This window comes from Elephantulus edwardii, unplaced genomic scaffold, assembly GCF_000299155.1.
Source record: "Elephantulus edwardii isolate Elephantulus edwardi_28Jun2011 unplaced genomic scaffold, EleEdw1.0 scaffold00041, whole genome shotgun sequence".
In the NCBI taxonomy this organism is placed as follows: Eukaryota; Metazoa; Chordata; class Mammalia; order Macroscelidea; family Macroscelididae; genus Elephantulus; species Elephantulus edwardii.
Genome location: NW_006399791.1, coordinates 17,314,724 through 17,333,357, shown reverse-complemented (window position 1 = coordinate 17,333,357; position 18,634 = coordinate 17,314,724). Strand labels below are relative to the sequence as shown.

The 18,634-nt window shown below is 45.7% G+C and overlaps 1 protein-coding gene across 3 annotated transcripts in view; it reads right to left on the bottom strand.

The window, feature by feature from the left end:
• The window catches only part of SLCO3A1 (solute carrier organic anion transporter family, member 3A1), a 439,918-nt gene that overhangs the window by 81,657 nt on the left and 339,627 nt on the right, over window positions 1–18,634 (bottom strand). For all 3 annotated transcript variants that reach the window (XM_006885188.1, XM_006885189.1, XM_006885190.1), the window contains one exon: window positions 12,591–12,854. In XM_006885188.1, coding sequence (XP_006885250.1) covers window positions 12,591–12,854 — 264 coding nt within the window. The remainder of the gene's footprint in view (window positions 1–12,590; window positions 12,855–18,634) is intronic.

Here is an 18,634-nt window from a genome sequence, read left to right as displayed (position 1 = left end):
GAGGATCCTCCACAGGCTAAGGAACACCAGGGCTGCCTACAGTGAGGGATTAGCACAGTCCAGCTGCTGTCACACCAGAACTGTAAGAGAATGTTCATTCATGCCACTCATCGTGGTATTTCTGTTATACAATAGTAGGTAACAGTGATCGGGCAGGTCTAGAAACATGTAGTAAAAGCGTCCACCAGTTTTCTTTAGAGCTGCTTTTCTCCGAGTCTTTAACGTGCAAGTATTAACAAAACAGTCTCTAAGAGTGTTATACAGCACATGGGGAATCTAGAAAAATTAAATGGCCATGAAATGCTTCGAGGGCAAGTAATTTTTTTTCTCTGTAGAAACAAAAGACATTTTAACAGTTAATCTCCATCAGGGGAGGCCACACAGACATATCACAGGATTGAAAAGCCCACCCAGTGATTAGGCTGCAGAATGAAGACTCACAGTCAAGAGCCTCCTCGCAGCAATACTATGTGAAAAGGCACAGGTCCCTCACTCCAGAGGATGTAGCAGAAATTGACTGCTAATTCAGAGAGAACGGAAGAGGCCTGACAGAGATGTAGAAGCCAGTGACAGGAGCTGGGTCCAGCATCCAGGCCAGGCAGGCCACTGAGCCATGAAGGGCATCATGGTTGAGGGAAGTATATTCCTGGCAGAGTGAGCACAGGCACCGAGTTCATGGTCAAGAGCATGCATCTTCAGCATTCAGGCTGCACAACTTCTGTGACCCAGGGGCCAGGAGGAATAGACTATGCCACTCTCCTACTTCCAAAGCACGTGGATGTGAAAAATTAACACCTGTGGTGTGCCTACTAAGCATGGCCCAGGAGCACGTCAGATGCAGAAGGGACTATGGATACAAGGACAGTGAGGGGAGCTTTGGCTGAAGCAAGAGATGGCACCAGGCTTGGTCATGGATGTCCAAAACACAAAAACCAGACCAGTCGGTCCCATAGGCCTTGGCCCACAGCAGCCCCATGCACGTCAGGGCAGAGCTGTGCTCCACAGGGCAGTGCTTTCAGTAGATCTCAATGGTGTTCCTTTCAAGTGCCTCAGGGTGGACTCAAATCATCAGCCATGTGAGCCACCCATACGTGTTCAGTGACCCCTTTATTCCTTCATTTATCAAGTCTGTTCTTGCAGGGCTTTCTTCCATTGTACCTGGTGCTGCTGGGAGTTGAAGCCAACTCAACACGACAACAGCAGCACCTCAGAGGTTCCAGGGTCCCAGAGCAAAGATGGCCACAGTCCTTACGCTTACAGAACTCAGAGTCAGTGACTAACTATGCATATGAAGACTAAATTATAGCTGTGACAGTTAAAACCAATCGTGGGAAGCAACATGCCTTGGGGGGAATATGTTCACCATGGCAGGAGAAACGGCCTGAGCAAATGATGTGCAGAGATGAGGTAAGAACCACCAGGTGCAAGTTCCTTGGAGGAAGGGGGTCTCGGGATACGGGAGGCTTTAGGAAGTCTGTGTGACTAAGCCGACTAGGTAGAAGGAATGGCAAGGGGTGAGGAGCAAGCAGAGTGAGGAGTGGTTGGAGGGGGCAGAACATAAGCGGGCTGGGAGACTGGGAGAAGCTGTGCCTCCATGCTGTTGAGCAGGAAGTGGCAACACCAGTAGCTGCGTTCTGAAAAGGTCACAGTGGAGGTAGCAGGCTGGAGGAGGGGATACGTGGAGAGATGACAAGCAGACCACAGAGAAATTTAGGTGGGGAGATGGGCAGAACCTGATGATTATGGAATGGAGGAGAGGGTCAGAGAATGGGGTTCCCTAGAGTGAGCTCTGATAGTCTAATGGGAAGAAGCTGTGCTCCAGTCCCAAAGCCACATGGTTTGAATCCAAAAGCCACTCTCCAGGAGAAAGATGGGCAATCTCCTCCCATGCAACTTATTACCTCTCAAAATCCACTGGAGTGTCAGCTATGGGTTGGTTCCAACTTGACAGCACACAAGAACAACAGAAAGATATGAATACTACGGGTGAATACTCAATCACTAAGGAAGACTGAAGAATTGGGGCCTTTCAATTGTGGTGATGGTGAAGAATACGGAATCTTCCATGGACTGCCAACAGAGCAAACAAATGCGTCCTGAAGGAAATGCTTGTTAGTGTGTAAGAGGCAAGGACGGTGAGGTTTCATCTCACATATTTTGGATAAGTTGTCAGGAGGAGACCTTGGAAAAAGACATTATGCTTGAGAATGTCAAGGCTCAGAGAAAGTGAGGAAAACTCTTGGCAAGATGGACGGACGCAGTGACTAGAACAAGGGTTTGTGACGATGGTGTAGTTTACAGCAAGTTGTGATCTGTTATTCACAGGGTCACTATGAGCCACAGTTGATTTGACAGCACACAACAAATGGCAGAACTTCAATCTATTGTTGTTGACTGCCTTCGAGTCAAGCATGACTCATAGTGACCCTATGAACAAAAGGCCTGAAGCCCTTCTACAACTATTGACATTTATTAAAGTTCACAGAGTTTCTAGAGGCGTGTTGTTTAGGAAGAGGATGCCACTCCTGCTTCCAAACTTATCATAGTTTCAACCTGTTAGCCCTAACAAAATAATGAGGAGACATGTCGGGGTCCTAAACCCTGCCATCTGTGAATGTAACACCACGTACAAACAGGTTTTTGAAGATGGGAGCGACAGAGGAAGATGGGCATTGACGTTAAGGAACACCTAGGTCTACCAGAAGCTGGGAGCGAGCAAACCGGCTCTTCCCTGGAGAAGACTTGCACATGGATTTGGATTCTTAGCATTCAGAACTGTGTTAGTTGTCAATTCATGTTCTCAAAGCCACGAAGCTTGTGGTACTTTGTTATAGGAGCCTGAGGAAATTAGCACAGAGGACAAGGGTGGAACCAGGCTGGGGATAGCATCAAAACCCAGGCCGACTGTGAGGACTCTAAGAGCTAAGGTCCCGAGGGCCTGCATATCACTTTGGCTTGGAGAGGGAGTGGGTGGAGCAGAAAGAGCCTTGCACTCAAGGCAGATGAAGGTTTTGTGTTAATGGCATCGCTGACTCTCATTTTCCTCGTTATCCATCCTCCATTGAGAGCTTAGTGAGTCTTTGTAGGGGCAAACTTTGAGGAGAATGTGTGATCCAGACTCAGGAGACCTGGTTCCAGCCCCAGCCCCACCATTCACAGCCCTGGTACCCATGTCATCACGGTCATGCCCTCTGAGTGCCAACATCCTCACCAATACACAGAGAACAGTCACAACATCTAGCTCACCAGCAGACCGCAGGCCAAGTGAGAGGTTTCTGTAGGATCACAGGCCCGCTCCAAGTTGTGGTGGGGGTACCCCGTCATGAGCTAGAGCCCACCCCAGGTGCTGGCTCAGCTCACTCCTGCTGCCACACTGTGCACTTTTGGGGAAGCGGAGCTTGAAGTGCTCCAAGGGAAGCAAGTGCCTGGCTTTGACAGCTCTGTTCCTCTTAAGGTGGGCAAAAGGGGCCAGGGCACTCGTCCCAGTGAGGCATCTGTCACAGGGTGAGGGTGAGCATCTACAGAGAGGCAGGTCTCCTGCCCTGTTGGGCTAGGAGAACCCCTGTGTTAAGGGACATGTGTGCCATATAGAAGGCAGTTCTGGGGCATGCCAGTTAGCACCTGGCAACGCTGCCTTTTCCATATCAGAGTGCCCAGATATCACCAGAAGAGGCAGTGTAATGTCACGCTAGCTGGACAGGGTACCCACTTTTGGGAGAAGTGCGCTTAAAACCAAACTCTCCTAACACTGAAGCTCCACTTCCTTCCCAATAAAAGAGAACAACAGTAATACTGACCTTATACAGCTGCTGTCAAGACACAGATGAGGCCATAGTCAAAGCTGAGGGGAGTTAAGTAATGTGGTTACTGAGCTTCCAAATTTGGGAAGTTGAGGGGGCCAGTCCTCTTTGGGGAGGTCCCAGGAAAAAGGGTACTCTCAGCACATCACTAGTTCTTCTCACAGGCCTTTCCTATAAGAATATAGTGCTCACCTTGGACAGAGAACTGAACACATCTATTTGCAAGTCCAAAGAAAAAGAGTGGGAAAGTGAAATACATAGGATTTTAGAGCAGGGCTAACTGCTCAGATCCTTGGAACACCGCTGGTCTTACTTGTACACATGTGTACTCAGCAAATGGAAATGCACGCGCCTTTTAAGTACGTGAATGTGACAGTGTGGGAGCACCAGGAAGCAGGACACGGTGCTGCTGGTGTAAGTGTCCACGAGGAAGGAGAAGCGTGTGAACAATCTAGCTCTCTTTCTCTCTTCTCGCAGAGACTCTGTTATTGGTATAATCGCTCACTTCCATGCAACCTGGCTCCTGGGCAATCTTGTAGAGATACCACCTTCCTTTTCTGCGAGAATATGCTTTGTTCCCACTCACAGACCTCTTGACTGCCAAGTCTAAATTAAAAACCATTCGTTAACAAAAGTAAGTATGTGTAGAAGGGTCACAGCTCGGCTTACTCAGAGTCCAGCAGGTCCCAGACCATTTACCCATTGTGCGCTGACAGCCCAGTCACAGCATAACTAACAAAGCCAAATCTACCTCGCCGTCACCAGTCAGCGACTCCCTACCAGAATCCAAGGTGCCCTCATCACTGCAGGCCCCTGTTCCCAGTAGGATATCAGCAAATGGTGAATAAAGTGAATAAAGGAGTTAATGACTTCCTGAGTCACAGTTCAAGGGCCCTTGGTGATACAGGGGTTAAAGCAAAATGGAGAGCAGTCTGAAATAACCAGCCAGTCTTTGGGAGAAAGATGTGGGCCAGCTTCTGTAAAGTGTTGGCCACACAGGGGACAGAGACAGCTCTACTCTGTCCAACACTATGGTTGGGAGTGAGAACTGACTTGATAGCAATGCTTTACGTGTTGAGTCATCCAGAAGGTATGACGCCCCTCAGTGTACAGGTGATTCCCTCTCTGGGCAGCACCTGCTGACTCACTCCCCAGCCCCACTCAGAAGAGGCTCTTCCCCGCTCACCTGCTCTATCTTCAAAATCTTCCATGCCTCATGGCAGTGCCCTTCACTCCACACTGGGGTTTCTTCATTAGCTGGTTAGCATTTCCCCACCTTGGTTAGTGAGTTCGTCAATGGCAGAACTGTCTCTTAGTAATTATCCCCAGAGAGGAAAAGTGAGAGATTTTTGGAGCAGACATTACAATCATAAACACAAGACAGGGGCATCCATACCGAGCGCAGGAAACACTTCAAAAGGATGCCACCTGCAGGGCCAATGTCCTCAGCAAAAGCCAAGCTTATGCCAAGCCAACTGCTACCTCTATGTAGATCAAGTTTCTGGGACATTCTTGATGGTGGGCTATTGTACAGGGAGCAGCAGGTCCTACCCCCAGGTCTCGAGGGGTTCCACAAAGTGAGCCTACTTATTTTGGGTAGTGTTCCTTGATTGAGCACACACTCCTAGGGCACCAAATCAAGGAAACCGTTGCCAGGGCAAATGATGTGGTGCAGTCATCAACTCATCCCGGAGCTCTGAATTAAGATCTCCTATGGACAATTCCAAATTTTTACTTTGGTAGAAGCTATAATGAAACTGAGGTGAAACGAGACATTGCTATTGTTTTTAGGTGCGGCTGAGTCAACCATGACTATGATTCATCTCTCACTCTCTTTGCTGTTAAGTTGGAATACACTCATAGCCAAGCCTCCAGTGGACTTTGAGAAGCTGTAAATAGTAACATGCAAGGAGGTTGTCCGTCTTTTTCTCAAGGAGCCACTAGTGAATATGAAATGTCAGAAAGGTACCACATTTTGAATAGCAGAATGACTCTTCTATGGATTAGGCCATCAGAGTTCCCAGAGATCCAATAAAGAACAGATCAAAATCCTACCCTGTTCTGTGCCATTCTCACAGTCTCCACCATATTCAAGTCCACTATTGGAATCACTATGTCAACCCAACACATTAAAGATGTTTTCTTGCTCTTTTCTGCTAACCTTTTACTTTTTCAAGCATGACATCATTTCCATAAGGACAGGAGTGTCCTGGCAACATATTAAATCAGTTCCTTTTGTGAGTAATCACACAATTTCAGATACTCCACCACCCATCTGTCAGTCCACTGTTTTGTGGTGGTGTGTGTGTTGTTGCGATGCCGGAAGCTATGCCAGTAGTATTTCAAATACCAGCGTTCGTATTTCAAAAACCTGTCTCCATGGTGAGCAGGCTTTAAGTAAAGAGAAACATCTGGTGACCTCCTTCTGAAAAGCACTGGCCAGTGAAAACCTTATAAACAATAGCAATTCACCATATGACAGTGTCACAGATGAGCCACTCAGAAGAAGGTGCTAAAATGTGACTGGGGAAAGTCTCCTCCTCAAGGTAGTTGTTGTTAGGTGCTGTAAAGTTGGAATTGACCCATAGCTGACCTTCCAACAGGTTTTGAGAGGCTGTAAATCATAGGGAAGAGACGGTCCTTATTTTTCCCATAGGGCAGCTGGTAGATTTGAACCCCCTGCCTGTGGCTTGGCAGTGCAGCTCCTTCGCCACTAGGCCAGCAGAGCTGACTTCTTTGCTGATATTGTGCATTGTGCAATTTAAAATGTGAAGTTACAATTTGTACACATCCCTTAATGAGTGAACTGTGGAGTATACAAAATACGAATCCAGGAAAACAAAGTTATTAAAAATTAATTGGAATGCCTGGCTGAAATGGACTGGTGCTGGACGTTTAGAGTGGGATAGTCATATGATCTCATATGAGAAGAATGATTGATTAAGGAAGAACAAGGTCAAAATTATTGTCAAAAAGAATTATTGGGAAAGTAAGTATTTTCACAATTATTATAATTAATAATATGTATGAACTAGAATATAAATTAATTATTATTATAATTTCAAAATTATTATCAAAAAGAAGCACTGGGAAAGACTATCCTGAAGTATAAGACTATCAGTGTTGTTGTTGGTGTTGTTATGTGCTGTCGAGTCACCTTTTTTTAAATTTTATTTTATTATTTTGTGTGTGTGTACCATCAAATGGGATCTGACTGTTACAGGAGGAGATTGTCCCTCCTTTTCCAGCAGAGCATCTGGTGGATTCGAACCACATACCGCTGGGATTGCAGTGCAGCTTCTTGCCACTAGGCCACCAGAGCTCCCTTTCGAGGCACCTTTTGAGTGACGCATAGCAATTCAATGTACAACAGCCCTAAACCCTGCTGTATTCTGCGCCAATCTTTGTCTCTGACACACTTGCTCCTATTATTCCAGTCACTGAATCAATCCATCTCATTGAGGGCATTCCTCTCCTGTGCTGTCCCTCCACCATCCCAAGAATGGCACCCCTCTCCAAGGATTGGTCCCTCCTTGCAACATATCCAAAATATGTCAGATGAAGCTTCAGAATCCTTGCCACCAAGGAGCAGCCTGGTCTAACTTGTTTGTTCTCCCAGCAGTCCATGGTATATTCAACACTCTTCTCCAGTACCAGAGCTCAAAGCATCAATTCTCCTTCTATCCTCTCTAGTCATTGTCCAGCTTTCTGATGAATAGCATGTAATTGCAAAGACTATGACCTTAGTCTCCAGACTGACACTGTTGCTCTTCATTACTTTGGAGAGGTCTACAACAGTAGACTTTCCCAGTGAAATTCGTCTTTTAGTTTTATGGCTGCTGGTACCAAGAGCGTTGATTGTGGAGCCAAGCAAACTAAAACCTTTAACACTCTCAATCTCTTTGCCATCTATCATGTTGCTGCCAACTGGCCCAGTGGTGAGAAACTTTGTTTTCTTATGTTGAGTTTCAATCCATATTGAAGGCTGCAGTCCTTGACCTTATGCAGTAAGTGCTTCAGGTCAATGTTGTAGAAAGGATAATACCCACACACTTACAAGATCAATTAACATTGTTATTATTCAAATACTAATATCGACCACAAATATCAAAGATAAAGAAATTGAAAACTGATGACTTTTGCTACCTGAAATTTGGTAAAATTTGCAATCAAGATGCACTGACAATTGCTACTGATTAGTATGCAAATTTAAAAAAGGATCAGTAATCAGAAAATAGGGCCATGGTGATAGAAACATTGTCAGAGATCACATAACAGAGTTTTCTAAGACCAGCGACCTAAGAGAACAAATAGATAAGTCCTGAATACAGCGAAGCCAGAGTGCTCGTTGCAGGCAAAGATGGCAGAGTTTTGTCCCTGATTCTTCAGACATGTTGCTAGAAGAGGCTATTTCTAGGAAAGGGGATAGCATGCTTGGAAATATGGAGGGTCAGTAAGGAAGAGGAAAATCCCCAACAAGGTGGATTAACATGGTTACTGCAGCAATGAGCTCAACTGTACTGAAGGTGGTCAGACTGGCACAGAACTGGACAGGGGTCAGGTCTGTTGTTCATAATGTTCTTGTTCATTGGGTTGTACTTGACTCAACCGCACCTAACAAAAACAACAACAGCAAAGTAGATCTCACCAGATAGAGCACACAGGAATAATACTTCCTACATTGTGGAAAGAGATGATTGAGAAGTCCAATGTCATGAGTCAGAAAAGGTATTGGGATGACTATAGAACAGACATTAAGTATTCACATACAAGTTCAAACTGAAGTTGAAGAAAACAGAAACAAGACCATGAGAGCCAACGTACCACCCTATGTGCTATGATCTCTATTTTATAGATAAAGAACCTGAAGTTAACTAACTTGTCCAAAGCCTCCTGGAAAACAGTGGGGGGAAAACAATCAAAGAATAAAAGCATAGCTCTTTTTATTCTAGAGCTCAAACTCTCAGGCATTTTGACATACCAACTTTCATAAAGTGGGGAAGGACAATGATGTGTCCCTGCTGAGGGTTACAGCTTCCGTAACATCGTCTGTAATTGTGAGCTGAGAATAAAAATCTCTTTCTGAATTTTCTGTTGCAAAACTATTAACTAAATCAGAGCATGTCTCAAAAGTAACCTTAACAGGATTCACATCTTACACCATACACGAAACTCAACTGAAGGTCGATCGGAGACCTGAGATTAAAGACCAAAACTGTAAATAAAGTTCATCAGAGACAAACTGGGACCAAGCTTAGACAGGCTAGTCTATTGTATAAAGAGACTGCCAAATACAGCCAGAAATGCACAGTTTGAAGAGGATAAAATTGATGAATGGGACCTTTTAAAGATTAAATCCCTGAGTGAACTAATAAGGACAAATACTGTATAAGACCAGCATCGTAGAATGTGTATGAAGACCCATGGTGGGGAGGAGAGCAGGGGTGGGGGTAAGTGGATAAAGGAAAAGAAAAAGAAGATCTGGTATCAAAAACAATGTATATGGGCTTTGTAAGTACATCAGTATAAAATAAAAAAATATTAAAAAAGAAATCAAATGACATATTGCACTGGGCAAATTTGCTACAAAAGACCACTGTAGTGTTAAGGAGACTGAAAACGTCAAATGGAGGAGTGAGGTGAGCCTGCCTCAAGTCAAGTCATTAATATTTTCAACAGCCTTATATATCTGATTCAGGCCATCGTCTTTTCGGTCACTTTGCATTGGAGAGCTTGACAAGGAAGAAGGATGACAAAAGAAGAACTGATGCCTTTGAGTTGTGGTGTTGGAGAAGAGTACTGTCTATCCCAAGGTCTGCCAAAAGAATAAGCAGGTATGTCTTGGAGAAAGTGCAGCCGGAGTTTTCCTTGGAGGCAAGGATGGTGAAGCTTCGTCTCACACATACTTTGGGCATTTTTCTCAGATAGGCTATTCCTTGAAAAGGCACATTATGCTTAGACAGATGGAAGGTCAGCCCAAGAGAGGACAACCAGACAGAGTGACACCGTGACTGACGACAGCAATGGGCTCAAGTATGTCAGATGATGGGGATGGTACAGACAGGACAGGGTTCAGACCTGTTTTTCATAGGGTCAACTGAGTCATACTTGAACTGAAGGGATGTAGTAACAACAAAAAAATTATATATGTGAAAGCTGGACAATGAGTAAGACAGCTTGAAAAGGAATTGGTGCATCTGAATTCTAGTCTTCACAAAGAATTCAGAGTATTTGGCGTTTGAGAAGAATGAAAAGATCTGTCTCGGAATGCCGTTTAGAAGGGCAGATGGTGAGGCTCTGTTATCTAATTTGGTCCCATTTTCCAGAGGCACCTGTCCTTTGAGAAGGACACAACACTTGTAAAGAAGGTGGTCAGTGAAAGAGAAGATTCCGTGGTTGCAACAGGGGCTCAAACTAACAACTGTGAGGATGCGCTGGAGCGAGCGTCCTCCTGACGCTCACACAGTCACTGAGTCAAACCGCGTCGCTCGGGGGCACCTGCCAACAGGTAGTATTTTTCTGTGTCTTCTGCATGCAATGTCCTTTTATCAACACTTTAATTCTCATGACAACACAGTCAGGCACCGTGCTACAACTTTACAGTGGTGGAAATGAAGCATGGAGCAATTAATTCTCACAGAGCCAATGGACAACAGAGTCAAGCTCAAACCCCTATCAGTCCTCTCGACAATTCTCAAGCATATTATATAGACGGTAGACCTCAATACAGGGACAGACAATGTGTTAGACTTGGAGCTATGAAATTCGTACACTGAGCGCTCAGGTTGATTGGCTGGGTGCCGAGGTTCCTCCAAAAAGTAGCTACCTCCCTTCCCCCCAACCCAGCATCACCTTTAGGCAGTGTCCAGCCTTGTTCCTGCCCACGTGGAACAACTGCTCATTTCTAACATCTGGAGGCCCTTCGGAGAACCTGAGGCTGGAGCCCTGGACCCAGGAACAGTGTGCATGCCCCTCCACATCCCTGGGACTGAGGATGCTGTGCTGCCCTCAGCTACACCATCATCCCTTTGCCTCAACAATCTGATGCAAAAGTGGAATTGACCCTGGGCACTTATCATTCCTTCTCCCTCATCACGGCTCACAGTGTGTGGAAAAGATGTGATTTTTTTTTCTTTTAAAATTGATAGTGTGCTGCATTCCAACAGATGACTTCATGATGAGGCTGGCTGCTAATACTTTTTTCAAGAGAACTACATCTTTAAAAAAAAAATGTAGGGAGATGAAGGGACAGTGCCGGTCTAAAGAAATGCACTTTGAACAATGAAAGAGTTTTTCTTTTACTTTTCAAGGAGAAGAGTGAATTGGGGAGGGGGAGGGGTGGGCAGGGAGAAAGGTGCAACAATGAATAACTGGAAACCCTAAGCCTCTGTAAACTTTCATTAAAATTAGTTAAAAGAAAAAGAGAAATGCACTTTCATCTGGCAATTCTGCTCCTACACAGATTCAACATGATGATTAACAACTCAAACTTACTGTCACTGGTTCCAACTCTCACAGGGACCCTGCACTGAGTTTCCAAGGCTATAAAGCTTTCTTCCCATAGAGTTTCTGGTGGATTCGAACTAGCAGCCTTCTGATTAGCCTTTTGATCAGTGTGGTGCTATTATACCATCAGAGGTCCTATATAACTCACATTAGGAATTCAGATAGAAACCTGCACCTTCATGCCCCCGGAACACTATTCCCAACAGCCAAAAAGTGGAAACAACTCACGTATCCATCAACAGAAGAATGGACAAAGAAGATGTGCTCTATTCATTCACTGAAATAACTGAGTTTCTGAGCAATGATGAGCTCATACCTGCTACAGCATGGATGCATCTTGACAATGTTTGACTAGTGAAGGAAACTAGTCACAAAGGATAAACACTGCATGACCCCACTTATGTAAAACTGAGTTCACCACCTGCTCTGCGCAAGAAAGGTGGGAAGCTTCCCCTTTGTAAAAAAGATTTACAGCCTCAGAGACTTGATTGAGGGTCTATATGAACTGCACCCAACTTGACAGCAGAAGGCTTTATACAAAACAGATAAACACATAGAGCTCAAAGGTTACAATGGTTCCCGGGGATGAGAGAAAGGGGTGGCATTGCTGAGGGGACACGGAGTTCAGTTATGAGTGGTGGAATAACTTGGAAACGGATGAAGGTGATGGTTCCACATGATGCCGCTGAGTTGCACATGTAAAATACTTAGCGGATGTTTTGTTATCTGTACTCTTATAACAACAAAGCAATTTAAAAATAAAAAAAAATACATGAACTTTGGAGGTGGCATTTTAGGAAGTCATCTCTCAGTAAAGGAAGGTGACATCAAAACATTCTCCTCTCATGTGCTGTATAAGTGGCTTGAGCCATTTAAAAAGAGGAGGAGAGATGTCTGATACCCTATGTCTCTCACTTAATTCTTTCTGTGGATGTTGATATTCATTAGAGATCAGGGTCTATGTGAGCCACTGAGGCCTCCATCAAGACAAGTTAGCTGTCCATCCAATCAATCAATCAATCAATGTCAGCTATTTAACGCCTATTTTCAGAAAACAAAGTAAGTTACGACATCAAGCACAAACAGCAGCAAGTCTGGAGACACACTAATGTGCACAGCATTGCCTGGAGTCAGGTGAGGGGCTGACTCGATGACATCAGTGTCACCCAGAGTCAGCTGATGGGCTGACTTGATGACATCACGTTGCCTGGAAGCCAGCCTGGCCACTCCGCTCTCCATCCCCATCCCCATCATCCCAATGGTGGGGGAGCAAGTAAGTTTTACCTCTCAGCTGCTGGAAGCAGGAGGCACTGCTGTCCGGCTCCAGGGCGTGCCTCAGGACCCCATTGCTGGGCTTGGGCCTCTCGTATTCTCTTTCGGGGAGCATGGCCTGCTCGCTTTCCATGGTGGGGTCTGAGTGCGGGGGCAGGGACTGTGGAAACCCAAACATCAAGAGGGAGGAGAAGAAGAGTAAGGCACCGCAGAGCAGAAAGCCGCCCCACCAGGCTCCGATCCAGCGGGGGTCATCGGGCGTGATGTCCAGGTTACCTGTGTGGGGAGAGAGCAGAGCTTAGTGGGGCAGGTGCACAGGGAGACAGATGGGGCTCTGCACAGGCCTGGGCCCTGTGGGGCCAGCGCCGGGCTGGGCAGCCCATCCTCCATGGCGGCACTTTCATTTCTCTCCAAGTTGAAGACTAATCTCTTCCCTCCTCAATTTTCTTGTCTACCCAGTGCTGTGTGTGTGTCTAAACAAAAACAGTGAGGAGCCAGCTCTCCTCTGAATGCAGACTGGGATGAACCAGTCTGGTGGAGAGACGCAAGGGAAGAAATCCAGACTTCCCCTTCAGGGGCGCGTCTGCAGTGGGTGTGCAGCCTCTCAAGGGTCACTGGAGGCTCAGTGATACAATTCCCACCTTCCGTGAGGGAGACCCAAGGGGACCCTGTGTTAATACCCCTCAGGTGCATGCACTCTAGCTGTCAGTGGAGGTGAGCACGCTGCTATGATGTCACACAGGTTTCAGCTGAGCGTGAGATGCGGAAAGACTAGGAGGAAAGGCCTGGCAACCAAACCAATGACAATCCCAAGGATAACAATTACCCGGATGGCAACTGATTAAGGAGGAGGGTGCACTACCAGGCAATGTTCTGATTCCAGTTTGTATGGGGTCTCCATGAATCGAATACACTTATACAACACTTTCACACTCAAAACATCCAGTGATCTTGGGTACCATTCAACCCCCCACTCTCTGCCTCAAAATCATGTCCCTGGTTTACAGACAGGAGGCGGGTACTGTACGGAGGCAAAGATCCAAATGTCTAGAAACTGGCATCCTTGTTCTTCCCACTCTACCTGTGTCCTCCGGCCAGTGGCTTAGACTCTCTACAATCTACTCAATCACTTGTCATGCATCTGAGGGCTGGGCAGTGGTTAAGGGTGACAGAGAACAATCAATGCCTTTGAGTTGTGGAGCTGGAGAAGAGTACTGAACATATCATGAACTGCCAAGAGAACAAACAGGTCTGTCCTAGAGAGGGTGTAACAAGGTTGCTCTTTGGAGGCAAAGATTTTGAAACTCCACCTCATATACTTTGGGCTTATTGTCAGAAGGGCCAGTCCTTGGAGAAGGGTATCATGGTTGGAAGGGTGGAGGGACAGTGGAAGAGAGGAAGACACTGAATCAAATGGATTAACACAGTAAGTGGGATAATGAGGGTAGGAATGTCAGAGACAGGTTGGCTCAGGATAGGTCAGGGTTCAGAGCTGTTGCTCATAGGGTGGTATGAGTCACAGTCACCTGATGGCACATCACAGTAACAACAATATGCCTCAGTTTACTGACTTGTGTAACAAGGAAGATGATTATGATACGTACTTTATGGTTGCAGGAAAGATGAAATAAGCCACATTAGATATTTTTATATACAAGAAGGGATTTTGCAGATAAAATCAGAGCTCAGAAAAGCACTTGATGGCTATAATTATTCACGCCTGGAGTCCTGTGTTTCTAAGTTGCTACAGGAGAGGTTAATTCAAACCCTGCTGGTGCCCTGTGGTTTGGACCAACCCTCTATTACTGCACTTCTAACAGCCCCCCCACGCTTAAAGGAGCCATGCATGTGGCTTGGCTTCCTCCTGACATTGCTTCTTTGATTTGCCAGCTGGAGTCATGAGGGCATTAACTACAGCTCTGTCTCTGATGCATGTTCATCTCTCCAGCAGCAAGGAGACCAGCACTCCCAGAGGAGCTGCCAGGACGCATCTGTTTGATGATAAACTCATGCCCAAGGATCGTAGAAGGCAATTCTTGGAGTTAAAACCCCAAGATTGGCAATGCTATTGGTCTGGATCTAATGGATAAATCCTGAGACAAGTAAGGCCCATGGACATCAAGTATGCACTTCACCACTTAGAAAAATGCTCTCTTGCTAGATCCTCTGCTGACATTAATGACTTCAGCCATTATCTACTACACATTGTGCAAGATGCCTCCTTAACATAATTCCCACAACCCAATAAGGTCGAAACGTTCACCCCTATTTCACAGATGGGGATACTGAGGCAAGTTAGCTCTGGATTCACAGAGGTGAAGACTGGAGCACAGACACTCAGAAGTTCTTGAGTGACTGGCCATCAGCCGTGGCAACTGATGATCCTATCGTGTAGACAGTAATGATGGATTCCATTGTGTCCTCCAAGAGTATGTGCTGTCTTAACTCCTGCGTCTGTAGACATGGCCTTGTTTGGAAATAGTAGGGAATTCCAGTAGCAAAGTCCATAGGCAGTTGTGCCGGTAACCGTGCCTCTCCGATGTTTTGAATCCAACTGTCCTCTGAGGGAGAAAGATGGGCAATCTCCTCCCATGGCGGCACACTCTCAGAAGCCCGCTGGAGGGTCAGCGAGGAGCCAGTTCTGACTTGATGGGAATGAGAGTTGGAAACAGGGGATTTGATTCATTATGTTAACGAGTTCTTATCTGAATAAGGATGAGCTCTAAGTCTAATCATTTCTGAACTTCAAAAAGGACAGAACGGACACAGGGGGAAAAGGGAGGAAGAAACGAGCCCAGAAATGCTGCAGGCAAGTAAGTAAGTACTCGAAGCTGAAATAGGCCAAGAGCCATGCCCTTACTTCAAGCCTCCTGAAGGGAGAGAAATTAAATGTCTTCAAAGGCCTCTGTGGTATTTCTGCTCCACCACAAGCAGGTACCAAAGGCAGAAACCTGGACATAAACTCAAAAGCAACAAAGAGGTAACAATACTATGGCCCAAGACTCCCCCCCCCCAGCTGCCCCCACGCTGTAGAGCAGAGTGTGTAAGTTTTCTAGGTCTCTCATCCCAAAATAATACCTCTAACTCATCGCTTTCCCATCAGGACTGACTCACTGCTGACCCTCCAGCAGGTTTTCAGAAGTTGTAAACTTCATGCATGAGACTGCTTTTTCTTCTGCAGAGCCGCCAGTGGATTCGAACCACCAAAGAGGCATGTCATTTTAGGGGTTAGCAGTGTAACTCCCTGCAGACTCAACCATCAGAGTTTTGAGAAGTTGCTTACCCTTCTCCAACCTCAGCTCATCATTTACAACATAAAGCTCATATTCACCTAGAGGGATGGGTTAGTGGGAAAGAGGTGTGCTGTTAACCTGAAGGTGTTATGTGCCATCAAGTCGCTCACGACTCATAGCGGCCCTATGTACAACAGCCCTAAACTCTGCTCTGTCCTGTGTCAATCGCACTGTCTCTGACACACCCACGATTACCCCAGTCACTGAATCAGTCTACCTCAAAGAAGGCCTTCCCCTCCTGCACTATCCCTCCACCCTCCCAAGCATGATGTCCCTCTCCAAGGACTGGTCCCTCCTTGCAACATGTTCAAAATATGTCAGACAAAGCCTCAAAATCCTTGCCTCCAAGGAGCAGCCTGGTTTAACCCTGTCCAGGTTGAACCTATTTGTTTTCTTAGCAGTCCATGGTACATTCTCTCCAGTATCACAGCTGAAAGGCATCAATTCTCCTTCTATCCTTCTAATCATTGTCCAGCTCTCTTATGCATAACAAGTGACTGCAACGAACATGGCCTGTATCATGTGCACCTTAGTCTCCAGAATGACACCATTGCTCTTCAGTACCCTGGAGAGATCCCTAACAGCAGACTTTCCCATAACAATATGTCTTTTCATTTCCTGGATGCTGGTGCCAAGAGCAAAGACTGTGGGGCCAAGCAAACTAAAGCTGTGAATAATCTCAATCTCTTCACCATCCATAATGATGTTGTCAATTGGTCCAGTGGTGAGACTCTTTGTCTTCTTGACATTGAGTCTCAATCCATATTGGAGGCTGCAGTCCTTGACCCTCTGCAGCAAGTGCGTCAGAGTTGTGTCATCTTTATAACGCAGACTGTTAATAGATCTTCCACCAATCCTGACGCCACACTTCTCCTCATAGAGCCCAGCCTCCCGGATAATGTGTTCTGCATACAGGCTGAAAAGGTATGGAGACAGGACACATGCCTGGCGTACAACCTTCCCAATTTGCAGTTCAAATCCTCCAGTTGCTACCTGGGAGAAAGAGGGGTAATTTCTTCCCATGCAATGACTGCCTCTGAAAACCTGCTAGAGGGTCAACTGTGAGTCTGTGCTACCTCAATGGGGCACAATAGCAGCAATGGGGTGGCTGTGACAACTATAGTTAATGAAGAACGGCCTGGCACGGAACACAGCAGATGCTTCACATCCAGCCAGCCATGCCCAGTCAGGGCTCACAGGTGACTCTGAGACACGGCCACAACTCGCCTATTAGAGGAGAACTATGCTCCCAGGATCACCCACGCTGCTTTCTCAGAAGTGAAGCGCCAGGCCTTTCTTCTGAGTTGCCCCTAGATAAGATGTGAATCACCAACCTTTTTCCTTAACAGCCAATTCTTAATTATTTACACTTCTATCTATGTCTGTATTTCTACTATGAGGATTTTAACATGTGAATTCAATCAAAGAATATACAGCTTGAGGCATGTACACTGATCTTGAAACATCTTTATGCAAATGGAGAAGAGAGGGGGGAAAAGTAACATTGCCTGGGGTAGCTGAGCAGGAATGTTTTTACCAGTCACTTAACAGTGTTTCTTCACCTGCTGCTAAGCGATGAAGGAAAACAAAAGATGGTAAAAGGGGGCGAAGGAATTCAGCCATTGTCTCTAGGATCCATAGAGGAGGAACTGAAAAGCTGGCAGATGTGAGGGAGTAAAGAGAGAGGAATCCTGACAGTTATTCTGAGACCAACATCAGTAACACAGAGAAGTCGCATGTTAGTTAGGAAGCAAGTGACACTGCTGTGTGTGAAAGAAAACATCCCAGGGAGAGGGACGGAGATGGGGAGGTGGATGCGGTGTGCATGTGTCATCTCGTTCCCTGGAGGTACTGGTGTGTGCATGGAAAGTCAACGTTCATCTGAGATTTGTAAGACAAGGCAAAGCGCGCCATCTGTGTGGGACTGAGGTATGTGAGATGAAGTTTCAAGTGCTTTTTGCTTTTAGTTTAAGCAAGAAAGGACGTTTCATCTACATAATGTAGACTGTGGATAAGTATTCCTCCAATCCTGATGTCACATTCTTCATATAGTCCAGCGTCTCAAATTATTTGCTCAGCAGACAGATTGTACAGATATGCAGAAAGGATACAGGCCGACACACATTTTTCCTGATGTTAAACCATGCAGTATTCCCTTATTTTGTTTGGCCAACAGTTCCCTGGCCTATTTATAGGTTTCCCATAAGCACAATGAAGTGTTTTGGAACTCCCATTCTTTTCAATGTTACCCATTATTGTATTCTTTTCCACACAGTCAAATGTCTTTGCATAGTCAATAAAACACAAACATCTTTTTTGTAACCCCTGCTTTCAGGCAAGATCCATCTGACATCATCACTGATATCCCATGTGCCAAGGCCTCTTCCGAATCCAGCTTGAATTTCTGACCGTTCTCCATCAGGTCACTGTTCCTGCTTTATTTTACTAATTTTCAACAAGTTTTTACTTGCATATAGTGATAAATACATTGTTAATAATGTTCACATTCTGTTGAATCACCCTTTTTTTGTAATGGGAACATACCAACAGGTGTTTGTTGAGCACATTCAGGGCCACTTCTGTTTGTGAAACAACTCAATTGGCACTCCATCAATTCCTGGGGCCTTATTTGCTGTCAATACTTTCTGTGCAGATTGGAATTCTTCCTTTACTACCATTGACTCTTGATCATATGCCGGAAACCAACTCTTTTTTGGCATAGTGACTGTGTGTATTCCGTTCCTTCTATCTTCTTTTGATGCT